This window comes from Plectropomus leopardus, chromosome 12 (genome assembly GCF_008729295.1).
Source record: "Plectropomus leopardus isolate mb chromosome 12, YSFRI_Pleo_2.0, whole genome shotgun sequence".
NCBI classification, from domain to species: domain Eukaryota; kingdom Metazoa; phylum Chordata; class Actinopteri; order Perciformes; family Serranidae; genus Plectropomus; species Plectropomus leopardus.
In genome coordinates this window covers 19,101,747-19,124,334 of record NC_056474.1, presented here as the reverse complement: position 1 = coordinate 19,124,334, position 22,588 = coordinate 19,101,747, and the positions used below count along the sequence as shown (strand labels likewise).

At 38.5% G+C, this 22,588-nt stretch overlaps 1 protein-coding gene across 1 annotated transcript; it reads right to left on the bottom strand.

Annotated features, from left to right (window-relative positions):
* Positions 1-9,264: 9,264 nt before the first annotated feature.
* crsp7 (cofactor required for Sp1 transcriptional activation, subunit 7) lies at positions 9,265-14,333 on the bottom strand. The gene is made up of 3 exons (XM_042497781.1): positions 14,209-14,333; positions 12,104-12,178; positions 9,265-11,168 (listed from the first exon to the last, which is right to left on the bottom strand). Exons 1-3 carry the CDS (start codon positions 14,278-14,280, stop codon positions 9,402-9,404), a joined length of 1,914 nt encoding a protein of 637 aa, XP_042353715.1. The 5' UTR covers positions 14,281-14,333; the 3' UTR covers positions 9,265-9,401.
* Between the last annotated feature and the right edge of the window lie 8,255 nt (positions 14,334-22,588).

The window sequence follows — 22,588 nt, the reverse complement described above, 5'->3', positions numbered from 1 at the left end:
TTTCTCCTTTACGGCCGCCAATTAGAGCGCTCCCACGGTTTCTGCCAAAGAGTGTCAAACCAGGAGTCAAGATAGTTCACTGCTGACGGTTAACCCACGGACTGTACATAAGGGCGCCAAAACGTAGAGCTGCAACTCAGGCCTATCTGTCTGTATCTATCTCAGGATCACTGATCAGCATCAAAAAGAAAAACACAGACTCTTAATATTGTGAGAGAATAAAGTTGTAATTTTATGAGAAAAAAAAGTCGTAATTTTGCAAGAAAAATGTCATAATTTACCTGAAAAAAAGTCGTTTACTTTACTAGAAATTACTAGAAAAAAATCATAATTAATGAGAATAAAGTTCTGGCTATATGAGAACAGTTTCTGAGAACAAACTCTTAATATTGCGAGAGTAAAGTCATAATTTTATGAGAAAAAAAGTCATAGTGTTATGAGGATAATGTCGTCATTTTACGAGAATAAAATCATATTTTTACGAGAAAGGGAATATTATATTACAGAAACAATCATATTGCCAGCAAACTATAAAAGTTTTTACTATAATACTATATTGCTAACCCTTTACAAGATAGTTTGTTCTTTTTAATGTAGCATAAGACACGTATTTTTATTAACATACTTATTGTGTTTTTTTTTTTCATATTGAAGCAAAATGCACATATTTATATATTAATGACCATATTTTATTTTAATTTTTTCTTTTATATTTACATTTTAATTTATATTTGTATTGTATATATATCGTAAAAATATTTGTATATATTTGTATTGTTTCTTCTTCTTTATAGCCCTACTTATCTATACCTCCATGCTTGGCATCAGAATCACTGAGCCTCTATTCAGTTTCCTAACTGTTTGTTCTTTGCACTATTAGTATATTTACAATTTAGACCACAGAAACATTTGTCCTACACTTTAAATATATATATATATATATATATATATATATATATATATATATATATATATATATATATATATACACACACACACAATAGACACAATAGTCCTGTCTGCTCTTTATCTTTATTTGCCCAGCTTTGTTGTTCTTGCTCTTATCTGTTTGTATTTTTGTGTAAAGTAGAGGATACACTGGGAGCAATGAAAACACTGAACCAATTTCCTTATTTGTGTTCACATACTTGGTCATTAAAGCTGATGATTCTGAATTAGATTAGGGCCTACATTATTAGATGATAACGTAAAGTGCCCTTATCTAATGAGGGGGACCTCATATGTAGTAGCCTAAGTATGCTCGTATGTTTCCTTTAATTAATCTCACTTTTTCCTGTGTCAATTTGAGGTTTTTAGCAACCTGGAGGTGAAACTTATACATGATAAGAATTTACACACACAATTGGAAGGGGCCTAGGTTTTGTTTGAACATATGAACCTGCAGATTTGGGGATATTTTGACTGCCAAAACCTTTTTTCCTATTTATATATATTATATTTATATATTATATTTATTTATATATTGTTGGACAAAAAAAAAAGTCAAATGTAATGTCATGTTGACAATTTAGGAGAAATGAAAACATGATAGTAGTAGATGAGTTTTATTTTGATTAAATTATAGACATTTCCTCCAAAAATGGATGCTGAAAAGGTAGAATTTGATGCATAAAAATTCACCAAAATGTAGGAAATTAGGTGTGTGATGCTCAAAACCTCAAATCTCCAGTTTCATATGTCCCTTACAGTGTTGAAACACAACATACATCATTGTTTGAAACAGTAGTTAGACCTTCATGCTGGGAAATAAATTTGCCTACATGTCTGAATACAATACAGGTATGTCTAATAATTAAAAAAAAAAAAAAGGAAATAAAGTGCAAGGCACACCTGCTGCATCATGGATGGTTTTGTCATTTGTTACATTAAGTTTTTACCTGTAGCACACAGCGGGCATGTTACGTAGACAGATAAAATATAATTAAGCTAGAATGCGTAAAAAAAACAAACTGCCTGACACATCACGATCTATATTATAAGCTATGGGCTATATGTTATATACTGTGACCAGAAGTCCTTTTATATAACTATATAGTTATAGCTACCACATATTACAGGCTATATAAAGCTACACTCAAATAAAACTAATAACAAAACTACCCATTCATCCCTTACGTAACAGCGTCAGCAATCACGGAAGTACACATCAGACGTCCTCTTGCTCCTCCTGTATACTCTTTGGTTATACGCTTCGTTAATCGATCCTAGACTCCACCTTTCCCTTCTCTTCCTTAGATCGCGATTGACATCAAAAACTCCTTATATGGAAGGAAACTTCCCAAATTCCTGAACAGTGGGAGTGATCCACCGGTCCCACCCTGCATACCAGACGCGCAGCGGACGAGACGATTTGTCGCACTTTTTTGAGTCACTGTGGACAAGAGAAAAAAAGTTTCGAGTAACTAAAGTAAGCACAATGAGCTACTGAGGTGACGTAATGTCGGCGCTATGATAAGTGACCCAGCTTCCCTTTCACGCGCAGGGATTTGTGAATGTGATGTCTGATTTACTGCAGTTCACTCGGCACAGGGTTCTTCTTTCTTTTTAACACACAGTTTATATTTTGGAGATGGAGAGTGAGAGCTGTTTTATTGCTCTTCTTTCAGTTCCACACGGACAAGTCTGGAATTCACCACGTTGCTTTTTCTCTTAAATGCAAAGCAATCATTTTAAAAACGGAACAGCACTTGTTATAGTGTGTTTCCTCCAACAGATTTCACTTCTAAACTTAGACGGGAAACATTTCTGCAAAAAAAAAAAAAAAGTAACTTTACAGTTAAAATGCTGCACCTCAGACCACAATCATTATGCTGACATAACATTATTTTAAAGTACATTATAGTGTAACATTACTGATTGTTCCTTCTTATATGAATATCTGGAGAAAACCTAGAAACCATTACATTATAGTGAGCAGAACAGTTATACCACATTTTTTTTAAAAGGAAGCTATTAACTTTGACACATACCCAGTTGTTTGTCCAGACCAGCCATAATCTAGTTAAGGACAAAAGGGCTATTGATAAAGGTAGAGTCAGTCACTACTGGGCAGTCAAGAAAATAACATTTGCCAGCATGAAAACTGATGTTTCTTTCAGCAAGTGTTTTTTTTTTTTTTTTACTTTTCTAGCATCTTACATAATTTTAAATTAAATAGACAGGTCACCCTCAATTAAAAAAACACACATTTTCCCTCTTACCTACAGTGCTATTTTTCAATCTAGATTGTTTTGGTGTGTGTTGGCCAAATGGCACTCGGCTTGTCGTGCTAAAAGCACCAAAAAAGAACATTTGAAAAACTCAACAGCAATGTCTTTCTCCAGAAATCATGACTCATTTACTCAAGATAATACACAGACCTTGTTGTGGTCACTGTCATGGAGGAACTATTTTCTTTCTGCCCAACTACACCTAACAACCGAATCACCGTGCAGAAGGAAGAATCCATCTACAAGCTCACCTCACACTGCAGACCGACACATTACAGCTCAGCTGAGGCCGTTCATGATGGCATTTTGTGCATGCGCCTCTTGTCCATGAGCAGATATATGCATCCTTCTGCACATTGATATTGTTGGTGTTTTTAGTTCAACTGGCAACTCTCAAGGCAAGAAGTGAAGAAAGAAGTGCCAAAAACTGCAGTTCAGGCCACTTCAGGCTTCCTCCTAAACAGTAAATTCCTCAAAAAGCTCCATGTTAAAATGTCCAACATGTACAAAAGAGGGTTTTTCAACGCTATAGCCACTTTCAATATTTATGTCCACCCATTTGTATTTAATTAAGTTATGTACATGTAAAGGCTGGGTCACTTTCAGACATCGCTATATTCTATGAGTCAAATATGGTCATTTCTGGCGCCAAAAACAACAAGATGGCGACGGCTGAAATGCAAAACTAGAGGCCTCTAAAGGCCGAGAGCCGTCTGTGATGTAGTTCGGCAGAAAGAAAATAGGTTCTACATGAAACTGCTCATAAAAAGGTCTGTAGATTATTTTGATAACAGGGTCATGATTTCCGGAAAGAGACATTGCTGTTGAGTTTTTTTCTTCTTTTTTTTTGGCGCTTTGAGCAACACAAGCTGAGTGTCATCTAGTTGTATTATTATTATTATTAGAGAAGGCCTCTACAGCCGATATCTCCAGCACTCGGCAACTCACACCAAAACAATCTAGATTATTAAAGCGCACCATTGGAAAGAGGGAAAAAAAGGAATTTCCAATTTTAGGGTCAAAGCAAACATAAATCAAACATCTACAATGTGCTATTTACACAATGATCGATCGTTACAAAAGGGCATTTTTTTGTGGTCTATCTGCCACCAGAGTTGTGAAGAGATGAAACGATTCATTGAGTAATGACTGAGATAAAAAAAAAACAAAAAAAAACAACTGTTTGGATAATAAATCTTTTCAGCCATTTTTCAAGCAAAAAAGCCAAACATTTGCAGGTTCTGGCTCCTAAAATGTGAGATTTTGTTGAGTTTCTTTGTCATTTATGTTGGTGAATTTAATAATAATAATGATCTGGGTTTTGTATATGTGGTCGAATTAAAAAAAAAATCAAGTTTAAGAAAACACACTGATCCATTGTTTGACATCTTATACACGAAAAAGACAATTTAGCGAGAAAAATCATCAAATCAACAGATGATAAAAATATGCCATGACATCAAAAAGTCACAGCATCAGCAGATTTCAGTGAGTTGCACATCTTCAGCCCGTAGAAATGTTGCCCGTCCTACTCAACAGACTCAAACAGGACAAGATGTAAACTCTTGACTCATAATGAACTCATAATGACGTCGGCCCAGGTGTCTCAGCCTCTCTGGTCGTAAACAGCTGTATATCTGACGTTACAGGTGATTACATCACGCAGGTGTGCAGTGGACTGATTCAGAGTCTGAGGGTAAACACAACCCGAGGGGGCGACAGTTATTCATCCCGATAAGCCTGATGGGATTACATCAGCTCTATGAGTCACGGCGGGGAGTAACGTCGTTATGATACCCCTGAGTCTATCAAACATGCAGGGACACATTCTCCATAGAGGCTGATAAAAATGTCATTTTTACAAATTAAGCCATTTCTTTGCTGTCGGTGTCAATAATCGAGTGATTCTTTTATTGAAAAATCATTGAAAAATAGAGTATATAATCTTCCGTGGGCCTTAAAATACCAGATCGATTAATTCCCACTGAGCTGAAATACATTGTACCATCCCAGACTGATGCAGACAAAGGAGACAAATGGACAACGTGCACCCCCACCTGGATTAACTGCGTAAGTACAACACATTACAGCATAATGCAACTTCAACAGTGAAGCTATGAACAAAAGGCAGACTTATAGAGCTCAGGTCAACCATTTAGCTTCATAAGGGCAAAAATATTCAAGGCTGCTGAACACATTGGCACCGCAAAAGACCCAAGAGCCAGTCGACTGAGCTGAAGATTTAGATCATTTTTATTTTTCAAACAATTGAGAGATGTTAAACACTGAACAAATAAAGATGCCCCAGTCAAAACTCCAGAAAACAGATTCTTATCAACCAGTTGTAGCACTTTTCCTTTATTGCCAGCTGTGTTGTTGTGCAGTTTCTCATTGTCTGCAGCTTCACCCTCTCTAGATCAGTGTGTACAAAAAGTAACAGAAAACGGTGCATATACCAGCGTCATATTGATCACGGGATTTGCGATTCTCGCAAGTAAACCAAGCTCCACGGACAGGCGTGTTTAATATACGGAAGCAAATCCAGATTTACCATTTTTACCAAGGCACATTGGTAGGGATGAATGACTGAAACAATGAATGGACAGAGGCTGCACAGAAGCCAATCTTAACTTAAGTCATGTGAGAAACAGTGGTGGTGACTGATGAGTGTTGAGAGAAATCAAAACTAGTCGTCACATGGGTAATGCCAAGAATATCTGATGCACACAGCTATCGCTCTCCTGCTTTTATGTTTGCTGTACTGAAACATGGAAGCAGAAAAAATGTTTTCTAAACTCGCGAAAGGAGCTGCAATAACCTTAAATGAGTCTGAGGCCCTGTCTACACATATACAGATATTTTAGTAAACAGGTATTTTCCTCTGCCTTAAGGCCACTTGTCCACACACAAATGGGGTTTTAGGTGTCTAAAAATCGGCTTTCTTTTAAAAATTCCCTCTGAGATGCAGATTTTCTGTGTGTTTATGTAAAACAGAGCGGTTGGGGGAAAAAATGACGTGATCTCCTGAATTCGCACATGCCCAATGTTGCTTTGTGTAATCAGCATACGCTAAAAAACAACAATGGTGGACTACCTGTTTATTAGCATTTTTTAAGCACTGCCTGGTCTAAAAGCTTCTTTATTCTTGAGCTTAGTATCGCTGCACCACTTCACAGACAAACACAAGAATTTGCTGCAACCAATGTTTTTGCTCCACCTCAGTGTCCACGGTTTAAAGTTTGCCAGAAACAACGATTTCAGGTCAGACCCAGCTGCACCAGCAGATTGTGGGACACTTTACAGAGTGCGATTGTTGTTTGAGTGAGCTCCTTCATCCTTAAATTGAATGAGAATCAACGGTGGTCTGACCTCCAGGGCTGGCAAGCGTTTGATCTCGTTTTTGTGTTGTAGTGCTTACAGCAGGGCTGTACCCGACTCAGAATTTTGTCAATCGAATCAGATTTGGTTGTTCGATACAAATATGAAACAACTTGTATAGTTTTAAAGTTTGAAAAGGGCTCAGCAGAACCTTCAGTGTGACAGCTGGCTTCACAAAATATAGTAAACAAGCTTAGGGTGCTAACGACGGGTTGTTAATATGCAACAGTATCTTTGCAGGCACCAATATCAAACAAAGGCAGGTATCTTCTCTGTGTCACACATCTGCAGCTTTTAAGTTATTAAAGAGTCGCGTTAAAGTCAAGAGCGCTCAATCTGTAGCAAAATCTGGGGACCAAAACGTCACCAGAATTACACTGCACAGACAACAAAAACCCCATATGCTCGCCTGGAAGTAATCTCAGTCGACTGAGGGGTCTCCATCTGATGACTGGAATCTCAGACTTTGAAGGGGCAGCCCAAGGGTACAGAGATATTTGTAAAACAAAGGTCAAGTGGGCAGAACTATTTTTAAAAAAGCTGAAATTTCTCAGTTTTCAAAAATATACGTACATGTGTAGACAGGGCCTTAAACTCTGAATAAACTGTGGGCACAGAGAATGTGGGAGCATCAGTCACTATTCACCTTAAAAGTTAGTGATGAAATGACCAACAAGATGTCAACAAGTGCGTAAGAGGTCTCAATCTTTTACATTCACTAAGGCTGTTTAACTCACGAAAAATATTGTGATGGAATTCTAGAAGGCAAACAATATCTAAAGGAAATAAAGTGAGTCCCGGTATTCAACCATTTCCTTATTTTTGTCTCCAAAATTTAATTACTAATCAGCACCGTGATTTGACATTCGTTAATATTTTAAGCTTGGGAGAGAATTAGTGTGAGGTTTCCACTTTAGCTGAATACATTTTTAATAAGCACCACACTATTTTTGATTGAAACCATTTTTGAAAGCAGAATAAATTTCCTCTTGAGAGTTGAGACAGGCATACAGGAGCTGTGTGATGAGACAGAGAGAGCGAAAGTTGGTGAAGGGTGGAGTATGGAATGTATATGACCAAATGCATTGGCCCGTCTTAAAGAAAGACCATGCAAAAAACATCGTATGCCCCTTTAACATTGAAGATTAGGCTGACAGCATTGTGATGCAAACAGGAAAAATGAACAAAAAAGAAACAAAGCCAGATCTATTATAGTTTCTTAATGTCTGTTTGGGTGAACGTCCCATAAATGAACTGGTCAAAATAAATAGATGTATACATGATAAGAAATTTATAATTTACTCTTTATATCTCACATAAAGCTTCTTGTAACTGCTGAATATGATCCAGTATATCATACTCTGGACCTGTTCAGCTCTATCTGTGCTAGATGAACTCTATCGACACCTTTCTGGGCACCAACATGGCAGTCTGAGCAGGACAGCTAAACCCCGGCCTTCCCTCAAATATAACCTTAGATTGTAATTCCTCATTAGAAAATAGAAGGCAAAAAAAGTACACAGAATCATCCCAGTGAGCCTGAAACTGAGGTACAATTCAGAACTAGGCTTGGGCGGTATCTAGGTATTATGGTGTACCAGAGTATTTAGAAGTCCAGATGGTGTGATTTTAAATACCGTCAAAAATACGGGCCCTCATCCTTTTCTTAATTTCACTGGAGAGGCTGTATTGAGGACGTTTTGCATGCAGTGTGCATTACATGCCCTGGAGGTTATGTTCAGGCCACACTGCGTGCGTAAGCAGCGTGTTCACGTTGGCATTTGTTGTTGCAGCTCTGCCGCGAGGTTGCTACTGTTATAACTACTGTATTTCCACAATTAAAAGCACACGCTCCACTCATTTATGAGGCGTGCAAGCTACTGCACTGTCAACAACACGGCCCTGCTAACGTTTGAGAGTAAAATGCCTTGTGTCACCACTTGTGTCTGTTGACAAACACTGTCAGAAACGTGGATCAAAACAGAGAAATGTGTTTTTCCTCATGTCTGTGACAGATAAGGACATTGAAACTGTAGTAAAAGGTAGTATAGAGTTAATATGATTATCAAATGACCGTTTTCGCTGGCTATTTTTGCTGAAAACCACAAGCATCATGCGGAAAAAAATTGGCGAGACTCCCTTGCTCTAGATGTGCCACAGCTGAGCAGTGCTGCTAACTCTGTCAGCGTGGCTCCTCTCACCTGTTAACATGGGCGCCGAAATGAAAACAAAAAAAGACAGGTTCCATGACGCAGAAGCCTTAATTTCAGTAAAAGAGAATAAGGAAAACTGGTGTAAGAATATTACCTTTTGTTGACATCTCGTGAGTGTATTGCTTATTGAGTAGACCGAAAATAGCGAGACAGCCTGCAGAACATAGTGTAGAAAACAGGTACCGCCCAAGCTTATTAAGAACATCCAATATTCACATCATAACACCATTTCCGGCTGTCTGGGATAATTCTGTCCTCTCATTCTTGCCTTCAGTGTTAGTAGCAGCACTCTGCAGCCAGGGCCTCATCATTCCTGTGGCTTTCAGTTTGAAAAATAAAACAGAAACAGCCCTTGTTATTACAAACTCAACTACTCTTTTAATCTTTACTCTTTTTATACAAAAACTTCTTTAGTTATCACAAGAAAAAGGAGAGGCATCGGGGGGGGGGGGGGTTGGGGAGTTTAGCAGGCCTGGCTGTTGCCGAACTCACAGTGGACAAAACAAAATCACAAAGTGTCTTGTCTCTGCGGAGAGACAAAGAAAGGAGTGGAAAAAGGACAGCAACCTTCTCAAACCCCTCAGTCTAGGCAAACATATGGCAGGATGTTCAATTTGCTTTCATCCCCGTGAGGGTCCAATGATATGCACTCTGTCCAATCATACCAGGTGCCATTGGTGTCATAACAACCGTTCACCCCCGGCCAGTGCTTTGTTTGTACCCTGTCCAGGTCATCGTCTGTCACATCCCGGCTCAAGCCCGGTAAATCCCCTACTGAGCTGTCTGTCTGCAGGACATGTATCTTCCGTGACTCCTTGATCTCCTGTTCTTCCCTTTTCAGATACTCTGACATGAAAAAGTGCGCACTCGGGGCCTGGACCCCAGACGAGGTGAGCACATTACTCTGAAGGTTCAAGTAGGACTGGATGATTTCATTTCTGGACAGCTCTTTCCAGTTTGTTTGATGGAAAGGGTTTGGGCTGGGACCTGGGGCTGGGGCTGGGGCTGGGGCTGGGGCTGGGGCTGGGGCGGGGGCTGGGGCTGTGGCTGTGGCTGTGGCTGTGGCTGGGGCCAGGGCAGGGACCGGGGGGAGGACAGCAGGCTGTTGAACAGTGCTTTCAGTTCTCTGCCTAGACTCAGCAGGGTCAGGAGTGGGGGCATCCTCTGTTTGAGAAGGTTCTTTATGTACCAGAGGTTTGATCTGACCTGTGACGGGGTCAAATGTTAATCTGCGTTCTTTTAACCGTACAGGTTTAGTCGTATCCTCGAGTTTCTGGCCATCTAGGTTGACAGAATAGTCTCTTGACCTGTACTTCCGCCTTTTTTGCTCTGAGTTGGAACCCGATGTCCCATCTGTGTCGTCAGACACAGACATGGCTCCCTCAGATGTCGGTCTGTGTAGTTCTGAGTTGTGTTGGAGGTGAGAGGGTGAAGGGGAGACTGATGGGGATTCCAGTGTTGCAGATATGTCTTGTGAAGGGCAATGAGAAGGGACTTCTGACGAACTGGCCCAGTGCATTGAAGACCTATGAGAAGAATGTGGCAGCTTGTCAGCGTAAGATGCTTGGGCAGGGGAGGACACAGGCTGGGACAAAGACAATGGAGAGTCCCTAGAGGAGGGGCTTGGGATAGGCGTTCCTTTAGGTGCATATGAAGAGCGCTTGGTCACTGCGTCTTGCTTCAGGTTCCTCGGACTGGTAGTGAGGCCACGGGGACTTTTGGCTTGATAATACGCCCCTCCTCCTCCTCCCTCGTCCAATCTGGCCTGTTGCTGCATCACAGCAACCTTGATCATTGAGGAAGTGCTAGGTAGTTTGGCCACTCCTGGGGAGCTGGGGCGAGGCTTGACAGCATTAACCGGAATTCTGTTGATTTTATCATTATCAAGGTGCTCTATACGAGATCTGTCAGGAGACGGGACGACTTGCTGGTCAAGCAGGGCATCAGGACTGCCTGCGATCCCATTGGTGGGTGGTGGTGAAACAGAGTTATCAAACGAAGACATCTTGGAGATTTTTTCTGGTAAGTGCACTCCACTGTCTCTGTGCTCTGCTCGGCGTTTGCGGCTGCTTGATTTCTCAGCTTTTGGTGAGTATGTGTTGTGAACATCGTTTCTGATTTTAACTTCTGGGACGCCCTTCCCTGAAACAGAAATGTCAGGAGGAGAGGCATCCGTCCTGCAGGGGTGAGAACTGCCATTGGTAGACCCAGGCACACTCACAGCAACAGCTGGCCCAGGTTCGATCAGCTTTTGCCAGGCCCTCAAGAGTTTCTTAGCACGCTTGGCAAGGTCTTCATCCTTGGTCTTCTTCCTTACATCATTGATCAATTTTCCGAGTCGAGTTTCCTACATAAATTATGTGTGAGAGTTAGAAACAAATTAAGCAACACAATTTCTGCAAGAACTAGTAGGGTTGGGTACCGGAACCCAGTGCTACTATGGCACCTGTGCTTATTCAACTGGTATCTACCGGGCCAAATCATGACCGAATTCAGTGCCTCATTTCAGTGCAAAATTATGTGCGCAGCGAGTGTGTGGCAGAGAGAGAGAGAGAGTGTGGCAGTGAGGCTGCAGCGACTGGAGTAGAGAGTATCAATTAAACCTTGCAGTAGTGTGTGAAAAACATTTGAGGCTGTTTGTCAATGAATAAATGCGACAACTTATCAAGACCCAAGACAAGCTCCTGTGTTTTGCGTGTCAGCTGCTGATTGACGTGAGGGTGGTTAGCCCCAAAGTTACCCGTACATTGAAACTGACCAGGCTCTTTTAAGGTGGACAAGCTATCCTGATTGTAATGACAGTCTCAGTCACTCCGAATCAGATGGTGGAGGAGTTGCTGGCTGCCGAGTCTCTCAAGAGGTTAGGAGACAATAGTTGATCCAAACTCAAAATGTATTTTGCTGTCAGTAGTCCTGTAATTGTTATTAAGTGTTAAATTATTGTCGTTGGGTAGAGTTTTATTGATTGGGCTAATGAGTTATGTGTATGTATTTGTTAATAGTATTTAGTATTGATTCATATTTATATATTTAAGTGTACTTTAAACTGTTCAGAGATAATGTGTACAACTTCCAGTTCAAATTGGCCTTTGCAATAAAAAGAGTCATTCTTTCACGTTGCTAACCCATCGTTTTGTGCTTTATTTTAAAAAAGGTATCAGTTCAGGTACCGTTATGGCACAGGTACATTTCAAAACTACTGTTTTGGCACAGATATCTGAAAAATCCCCACCGATACCCAACCCTAATAACTAGTAGCTCACACAGAGTCAATAGTCTTACCTCAAGTGCTTCTTTGGTGATAGGATACTTCTCAAGACAGGAAATTACCTCCAATACAGCCACCATGTTGCGTATCTGCAGAAAGAACAAATATTTTGTATTACTTCACCTGCACTGTTGCTCACACAAAGCAAAGATTTAGTAGTAGTGTAATGTCACCAGTAACAGTGGAAGTCACTGTTACATAAAAATGTTAATCGCAATACTGATATATAGAAAATGACTACGTATGATAAATAGATAGACAATGCAAATGACCGGTACTTACATGATTAATCAAGTTTACTACTGTGCAAAAGTCTCAGGTCACTATAGAGTTGTTGTTTTAGCACCGTTGTAATGGGGATATATATGTCTTTATTTTTCAACGTCTTCATTAAGTTACAAGCAAAGAATGAAAGAACATGTGCAATGCATGAAAACACCAAAAAAAAAAAAAAAAAAAAATCAAACTAAAATGGCTTTGTTCAGTCTTTCAATATTTAATGTGACCTCCCTTTACACAAAGCACCACTTGAACTCTCCTTGGCAATCTATCCTGAAACTGGAATAGTCATGGAATTTGCAAATGCAATTTCCTGGCCAAGAAAATTTTGGAAAACTAAACATACCCTGGAGGTTTTGGAGGAATCATGGCGTTTTGTATAAACTTATGGTATATTATACCAAGCCTGCTTTAGCACTTCCCATAGCTTTTTTTTTAGACACGGGCAGTTTTTTATCTTTATTTTTTAAATTCCTTTCTCTGTCCAGGTGATCCCATACTGCTTTTGTAATGTTTGGACCTGGACTCTGTGGAGGCCACTCCATCACTGTTTCTATGTTTTATCAGCTGTTTTTTCTCCAAATATGACTTCACTGCACTTGTAGTATGCCTGGGATCATTGTCATGCTGAAAAAGTAAACCCATTTCCAATCAGATGGTTTCCAGAAGGAATTGCACGGTGTATTAAAATTTGTCTGTTCTTCTCAGTATTCAGGATTCCAACTATTTGGGCAATATCCCCAACACCACTGGCAGAAATGCAGCCCGTGGGTTTGCAGAGTTCAAGATATGCTAAGTGGAAAGGGGGGTCACACTAGATATTTGAAACTTTGGCCTGTTGAAGTTATCTGAAATATTTGCGTTTTAAATACCATATACACATTTCTTGTATGTTCTAGTTGCATTTTGGTAAGGAGACAACTGAGAAATAAATGTGTATGATCACTATAACCTTGCTAAAATAACAAAGTCTAACGTGGCCTAAGACTTTTGCACCGTACAGTATATTAATGTTATGGTTAGAAACGTTGTTGAATCGTGCCTACAACGTGTGTGAATATGGGGTTAGCGTGTAAGTTAGCTTGGGAAACATTAGCATGCCCGTCTGCTTCAGATCGACACAACGACGTTGAAAAGTAACGACAGCCAAGTGTCAACTCAAAAAACCCTCATCCTCGCACACGTTTCAACAAAAGTGTAGCGTCGGAGCAAAAACCGGAAGCAAAAAGTTATAATTATTAATTTGAGCGAGTTTCTTATCGTGCCGAGAAAGTCAAGCAGCGTTTGAGTGTCGGCAGACTTACCTGTGGTTAGCTCATTTGGCTAGCTTTTAACTAACTTGAGGAGGAAGGGTCCGACTATTTCCTAAAACGTAGCTAATCAAGCTAACAGTTAGCTACCTCCCACACTTCGATAACAAGGAGTTATTGAACGGTCTCTGACGAAACTCTGACCAAACAAAATATAAAGATACATTTTTAAGTAAAATGTGTGTACCCATGGCACATTAATGTATTGCACTCCCTCAAGCTCCTGTGTACTCTAAGTCCGCTTTAGTGTTGCGGCTAAGCAGCAGCTAGTATGCTACTTAACCAGCTAACGCCAGTTTGAGGTTCAACCAAGGTAGCGCTTCTGCTAAGTTAGCTACGAGCTGTCAAACCAAGAGCTCAACGCCTCTAAGTCTTTCGACACATTAATGCCAACCAGCATTGTTTATCGGGCGTTTTTAAACGCAATGAAACAGTAATTTGACAGCTGTTGTGTGAACTGCTTTGCCGAGTTTGCCGGAGTGCAGGTAAACAAGCTAACGTTAGCCAGCTAGCCTGCTAGCTGTACTCACATTGCTGTGACTGTCGATGGCCTGCAGCAGCCGGTCCTTCATCTGCTGCGGGGTTGCTAAGACCGTTGTCATTGCCTGTTCGGTGCGATCCGGAGGATGGAGGGAGGAATCCTCCAAAATGAAACCGTGTGACAATGAGGACTCAAAAGCCGCTGCGGTGACACGTCAGGCGCCCGAACAGCATATTTTTCAGTCGCCCGGAAGGTAGACGGCTCAGTTTTTCTCACATGGAGTGGGAGATGTGTGTGCTGTGTTGGCCGTTAGCTGCTGCCTGCTGGGCGCTCTCGCAACTCACTACCAGCTGCTGGATCTCTCAACGGCCTCCTGCTGCATGCTGGGATACGATGTATGCGCTTTGACGTCTGCACGTAACCAAGTAAACATCCCTGCCGTCCACCTACACTCCTGGGTATACCCGTGCATGTATCACAGCACCTCCAGTCCTAAATGAAAACATAATGATTAAATGAAGATATTTCCATCATCGTTTTTTTAAAGTTCTATTATGATTTGGTGTATAAAATGTCACGTGAATAAAAAATGCCAATTACAGTTATCCTGAGCCTAAAGTGATATTTTCAAAGTACGTAAAACTTCAAATAAAAGCCTAGTCTCGATTAAACGCCAAGTCCCTTCTGCTAGCAGGGTGTGGCAACACTTTTTGTTAAATAAAAGCCTGTCTTGTGGCCTGGTCTGGTTGGCAGTTCATTTTTATAAAAGTTCTTTGTATATATATAAAACCAGGCTGTTAGCTACCTGACAGAGTTAAGGTTAGTTAGCTGCTTGGAGCACGCATACAAAAATGTATATACGTTTAAACTTTTGTCAGTATAGACATACTACTTACAATGTTAGCTTGGTAAAGATTCTCTATAATTAAATTTTTTTTAATGAGACATAGAAGACAGTATTACCGGCATCGTAAACAGAGAGAGATGAGAAAAAAAAGATTGACTATTCTTTTTTAAAAAGGAAGGAAAATATCTAGTGAACTACATTCATGATTATACTTTTAAAATTATTTTACAGAATTATTATAATTTTTAAAACTTTTTTTCTCACTTTTTATTATTTTGTTTCCTCCATCTGAACAGCTTTTCCAACCCACGCCATTATATGTTGAGTAGTTAACTGCCCTCTGAAATGGAGCGCACCCACTGACTGTTGACACTGATGGAGCATCATTGTACACTGTCATGTCTTGGCCCATGAAAAGACAGAGACATGGATCAAGAGAGGAAGGGTTGGGGCCCACAGAGACTACTAATGCACAGAGCCCAGAATTTAGTGCTACACCCTTGGATATAAAGCAGGGAAAAGCAGCAAATCCTCACATTTTAGAAACTGTAAGGGGCAGACTGTTATTTATGAGAAGGGAGGCGATGTGGCAAAACAGGGGAGGCACTTCAGATACATTTTAACGCTGGGGAGGGCCATATTGACCATATTGAAATACTGTGAAGAGGCTTAATATATGTTATAGGTTACAGGCCTGTTGGTTTCACTTTCCCTCTTCCTATAGGAAAGAACATGTCAAAATCTGTTGAATTACTGTCATTTTTTTAGATCAACTTTGGCTGATGTTTTTTTTTTTTTATCCCATTGTGATATCAGTAACCACACACATTCTTCCACACACAGCTTGCATTACCAAAAGTCACTTTTTAGGCAGACATTCAAACAAAAGTTTTGTATGGATGTTTTACCAAAGTTTATTTGAATGATCAGTTTTGATGACTTTATGTTGCAGCGATTCACCAGCAGATGGAGTCCTTCAGTTTCCAAAAAGGGGTCAAGCTTCATCACTGGATCAGATAAGACACTACTGATCCTTTTAAGGGTATCAGTGATGGTGAAACCTGGGAACTTTTAAATTTTAGCCATCAAACTACAGGGAGTATAAGCAGACTGCATCTTTGGGGGATCAGTGATGCTTAGTTTTAGTGCATTCTAGTTATGTTTTTCTTTTTCCCCAAAGTTTGTGAGTGGTTTAATAACAACTAACAGAAAAATATATTTTTTACTTCTTTTTTAAAATTAAAATTTTTATTTTTTTTAATGATTTGGTACTTGAAAGTTTAACATATGAGACATGACATGCCATTGGCAGCAACAAAAAAAAGCTACAGAATATAGGAGACCTGTAACGGGGAAGTCACGGCAAAAGTCAAAATCTTGCCAGAGAAAAATTGTATTTTTTAAATTGTATTTTTTACATTATTTACTGAGTTAGAAGTCATTGTCTTAGCAAGTATTGGTATTAGGAAAATGTGGAGAGACATACTGTATTAGGATTTATTTGTCTAAGGTAGCTTCCTGATGGCCACATTTGCTAATAAATGATCACTATTGCTACATTATGATGAACCCTACAGAGTAGAAAAGACAGAAATCTTACCAGCAGTCATCTTGGTCGTTACTTTTGTCATACCCATCCCACATGCAAAATGTCCAGTGTCAACTCATTAAAATTGTTTGTGTGGACAGAGTGGGAGAAGGCAGGGAGAAGGCAGGGCAAATGCTGGGCGTGAAGCTGTGGAGTGGGTGAGAAACTCGAAGTTATGCCAGTTATGGGGGCTGTAATCATGTAACTACTGTTTTAGTTCACTGTTTTCTAGTGCATTTTTTTTGTAGCCCACTTATGAAAAAAAATAGTTCAAGAAACATCTTTGCTTAATCAGATATATTTATTTTCATTTCATTTACAAATAATAATGCAAAGATACAAAGACAGAAGCCTTCACACACAAGAAAAATACATCAGGTACAGTTCAAACAGAAGCGTATTTCATCTTTAATATAGCACACATTTACAGCCAACTTGGATTCTTTTGGTCCGATTCGACAGGTAAAATAGAAAACACACAATTTAAAGAACAAGGTTTGAACCAGTAATTTTTAAAGGGTTAGCTCAAAAAAGTACCAACTTGCCAAGCTGTGCTGCAGAATGCTAGATTTTGCATATTCTATGAGCATAATGTTTCCTGTTGCTGCGAGTGTACCATGGGAGCATAGTGCACCCCTTCACGGCAGTAAAATGCATGTGCAGTGTTTGGAATAGTACTCAGAAACAAAATACATCGTATAACAATTTAGCTGCCATTGTATGAGGCTTGAACCAGCAGCGGGCTGTCCTCAAAATGCACACAAAGGATTCATAGGTGTGGGTATCCCACTGAGCGACTGTACACGGCTATGACTCCGTTCCATCTTCCTGATTCAGATTCAGTTTGTGTTTTAACATGTGGTGTCTACATATATATATATATATATATATATATATATATATATATATATATATATATATATATATATAGCCTGACTGTACAGTATTTGTATCTGCTATTTCTTATGTTATTTCTTACTGTATGTCTATGTTATTTCTCAGACAAGATGTATATAGTAATATTCACTACAAAATAGTGTTTGACAGCAGATAAAAAACAAAAAACAAAAACAAAAAAAAAAATACAAGGCAAAACAAAATACTTAATTCAAAGCAAAATACAATATGTCAAGGTAGTTTCTGGGATATTTCTGAAATTCAGAATCATGCAGAAAAAGAGATTCACCAGGTAGTGGACAGGATATGTCAGTCGCATCTCTTTTATGCTGCAAGAATTTCTGTAATTATGTTTAATGTAAACAACGCATTGATACGGTCATGGTTTATACATAATTCGTACCCCAATGCAATATTTTGAAAAACAAAGGGAGAGAATGTGTTTCCATGGATAGAAGGATAAAATGTAAATTGTATTCTGTCATTTATGGCTATTTTAAACTTTGGCTTTCTGGTTCAAACTGTTGATTTAACACTTAAAAGAGAGAATATACAGTGCTGATGACAGGTTTACTATAAAACTAAATTCAAGAAAATCTAAATAGTACCTTTTCTGTTAAAAAAAAAAAAGTCTGATGACGTATCTGCGCATAGCAAGTACACAGGAAGGGGAATTTCTTTGAAATAAAAGTTTGTAAATTCAATTTTTAAAAAGTGCTTTCAGGGCCTAGAAATGCATATGAATGAGGATAACTTCAAAACCTCATGAAACAGAATATATTAACATGGCCATAGTATTGAAATTACTATAGTGATTCACTTTTATAGGTCTAGTGTGTAGGATTTAGGGGGATATATTGGCAGTAATGGTACATAATATAGTACTTGTGTTTTTAGTGTATAATCAAATGAAAATAACACTTCCTATGTTTTTTGTTGTCTTAGAATAATCTGTTTTATATAGCCACATAGGGAGCGGGTTCTCATCCATGGAGTCCACCATGGCCAGGTAAGATAAGATAGTGTAGCTCATGTTAAAAACCTCCTGAACAATGAACACAGAAGGAATTCTAACCAGGTGTTAATGCTTGGTACACGGAAAACATTTCGGCTGGTCGCAATATGCAATCTTCACCACTAGATGCCACTAAATCCTACACACTGCTCCTTAAAATCTACATAGCAAAATAATTTTGCTATTCTACACTGCAAGTGGTTCATATGTAGTCCGTTATTCCAGATACAGTATTTAACAAACATTTTTCTTATGGAAAAAAAAAAACAAACAAACATTGCTCTGTTGTAAACTCTTGTCTCTGTAAACACTGGTGTAACCCCAATGGATACCTGAACGTTGATGCATAAAAAGGTGGCAGTAACAGGCGACACATCAGTCAGAGCTATCTACATGAGCACAAAAAAAGTTCAAAGAAATACCAAAACAGAAAATGGACCTGCAAAGATGTCAGGCTCACTATAAAGTCTGAGGTCCAGCAGAGAATATAGAGCCACAATGACATATTGCAGCACAGTATTTCTCAGTGCATTTTCTCACTTTGACATCATATCACATACAGCACGAAAAACATTGTTCCTACCATACAGCAATATACAAAGCTAGTCTAGATTTACCATGATGTAATAAAAGTCTGTGGGTGTTGCACAGAAAATAAGCACATACCGTATATTGCAGTGTAAAACATAGTACCAAACAACAGCTTTTACGTGTGCATAAAAGGCTGATTACCATATTTCCGATGCTTTTAGGCTTCACTTAGCAGATACATTAGCCCTACACATGACGCTGAATTAAAAAGAGACAAAGGACAATATTACCAAACGAGAAAAACAAATCACTTTGACAAAACAAAGCTGACTCCACCCTTCAAAAGAAATAAAAGCCAAGTGGTAAAAGGGGAAAACATGTCCAGATATTCATGCAGTCATAACATTATTCAAAAAGGGAAAAAAAGCAAAAAACACTGCATCAAAATTCATAATGTGATGCATCCAAAACATTAGAGTATTTTAAAAAAAAGGGAAATAAATCTTCAAGCTCAACAACTTAATTTTAACTGAATCGATGCACATTTGTCCAAACATATTGTAATTGATTTACATTATGAATTATGAGAACAATGGTGAAATAAGCCGGCACAAGGAGGACCTTGACGCACATCAAAAGAAATAAAATCACAGCTATAGAGTAACCCTTTTTAAAGTGTGGAATATTTGCACTGTGGGCATGGAGCGAAACGCAGTTTCAATTCCTGTATGTCTAACAAACATGTCAGAATTGACAATAAAGATGACTTTGAATTTTACTTATGAGTAATGGCTATATAGCAGAGATGTGGACTCAAGTCACATGACTTGAACTTGAGTCATACTCAGATCACACATTTAATGACTTTAGACTTCGTCTTGACAAAATAAAAAAAAATAAAAAAGACTTGCAACTTGACTTAGACACAAGTGACTTGGGACTTGACTTCAAAATATTTCAAAACTTCTCCCAAGCCCAAAGATTGAAAAGTATGTTATTTTAAGTAATACTCTCAAACGTTTTAATTTAAATAAATGTCTGTTAAGTCACTATCTGTGCAGTGATCAACAAAAAAAAAAAAAAAAGGAATTGCAGAGTGCAAAACGTGCAGGGTGAAAATTAGAGACAAAACAGCAACAATTTTCAGTAAACGTTTTACAAATACAAACTTTTAAAAAGCCTTTAAAGTATATTATTACTCTGTTGTAATGGCATTTAATTGGGTGACGAGCACATTATATAACTTATGGAGGACTCGAAACCCAAGGACTCAGGACTTGTCATTCAAGACTTAAGACTTACAAAACAGTGACTTGATCTCACCTCTGCTATATAGTGTCCTAGGAATGAACATATTCATTTTATGGGCATTTTAATAATATTCATACCTCGACTAAATAACTATAAATTCCATAAAATACTTTTCAGGGACTGGTTGATCCCATCTGGCACAATATTATGATAATCTGTACATTTTAAATGTACTCATCATCTGAGAATTCACATTATACTGTACCTCTATCTTAAAATATTTTAATAATTAACTAAAAATTTGGTAATTAGTGAATAGTTATACATATTCTTCTAGTATATTTAGTTCTATTTTCTTAAACCTGCTTACAATAGCAGAAAGAGCTGCAGCACAGGAAAATGACCAACACGCCTCTGTCCCAAAATACAAATGTTTTCCAAAATTTAGGAAAAAACCTGAAGCTAATAAAATACTCACTGATTTAAGTATAAACCGCTCTTTCAGACAGACAATCTGCAAATGATTTTCCAAAAATAAATCTAATTCAGTTTAGCTTTTTCTCATTTTTCTTTTCTTTTTTTTACAAGAAGGCAAGTTTAATCAAAGACAGGGAAAACAGGTCCAGTGCACGTAACAGTCACAGGGGAGGGAGTTTTGTTATAAACTCATAAATCCGTGTTGATAAATGCATAAAGTGCAACATGAGAGATGGGACACATTAATGAATGAATCGCTCACCGAGAAACACAGAGGATTTTTTAAAGAGCAAATGCATGAAGCCCTAAAAAAGCAAAACCAAAGCACGGAGAGACATGGAACAAATCGATAAAGGGCACAGACAACATGAGCATGACAGAGAAACTGGTATTCAGTGTCACTGTAGTGCCAAGAAAGCAAAAAAAAACTATAACAAATAAAACATAAAACAGTACTACATATCTCCTTTGCGGGGAGAACAAAAATATCAGGTGAAAAGTATTTGGTTCTACAGTACATAAAGGCTAGATATGAGAGCAATGAGGATGACAAGATGGTACCAAAGCACAGCTGTACAGATGTGACCTAAATACATTCTCATTGCATCAACAATGCTGTTCTAGTATAGAGGCAGTTCAATTGTCTGGAAAAATATATATATTTCAACTACACTGAGGTCACATCTTTGGGAGAGATCCAGGAGAGATTCTACGTTATGTCACACGCACTGAGCATTTTTTTTCCTCCTCTAGTCCAAACTCGTCTGAAAGGAAAATGTTTGAAAGTATCAAAAGAAATACAACATGGCACCATCGCTGTGCATTCTGCAAGAACCGTGCACATTGGCTTCCTTTTATGAGGGTTTATGTTATCCGTTTCATTTTACAGTCCTAAACCAATTGCTGTAGTTTTGCATAGATACCGTTACGCAAAATCTAATCACATTCTGTACATGTAAAATAGAAAACGAAACAAGCCTGTAAACAACTATTTCATAACAAAGAGCTCATTTGTCCATTTCGATTTGTCTGATGAATGAAAAGTGATATGGTAGTGACAGTGGGTGAAGTCATGGATAAACATCAGCGCACCTCAAAAATACAACTACAGTAATGCAACTGTGAATTATGTGTCGACCAAACTACCTTTAAAACAGGAAAAATGACTTGACAAGTAAGTTGCTTTTTCTCATTTACATAATAGTCATCTTTGCATGAAAACCAAAATGTCAAGCTATTAAGGCAAAACAAGTATGCACAGTGATTTGTGATTTCATGCATAACTGATGACCGCTATTTACTATGGTAAAATCAAAATTCAGCATCTCCTGAAAACAACTCGGGTGGCAAAATTATGACTCATCGTAACTCAAGACTTCAGAGGAAATTTGGGAAAAATCAAAAATAGGCCTGAATTTGGCATCTGTGGCGAACTACACAGGGATGAGAACTAAATTAAAGGGACAGTTCATTCCAAAATAAAAAATACATATATATCCTCTTACCTGTAGTGCTATTTATCAACCTAGATTGTTTTGGTGTGAGTTGCTGAGTGTTGGAGATATCAACCGTAGAGATGACTGCCTTCTCTCCTGTATAGTGACACTTGATGGCACTTGCCTTATGGTGCCCAAAGATTTCAAATTGACATACAGATTGTCGATCTCTTCACACAAATAATTTTGGGCATATATATATATATATATATATATATATATGAATAATCTAAATATCTTAAATATATCGGCTAAGCAGGCCCCCAGGAACACAGCTCAGCCTTGCTTCCAATTTTCCCAGTGGCCCCTGCAGTATTGCAGGGAAAA

What these genes read in the sequence shown, in the direction of transcription:
- crsp7 (XM_042497781.1), bottom strand. Translation starts at nt 14,280, where the DNA reads ATGACAACGGTCTTAGCAACCCCGCAGCAGATGAAGGACCGGCTGCTG. An exon ending in CCATCGACAGTCACAGCAAT is followed by an intron (nt 12,179 to 14,208) that starts GTGAGTACAGCT and finishes TTCTTTCTGCAG; the next exon opens with ATACGCAACATGGTGGCTGT. An exon ending in TCACCAAAGAAGCACTTGAG is followed by an intron (nt 11,169 to 12,103) that starts GTAAGACTATTG and finishes TAATTTATGTAG; the next exon opens with GAAACTCGACTCGGAAAATT.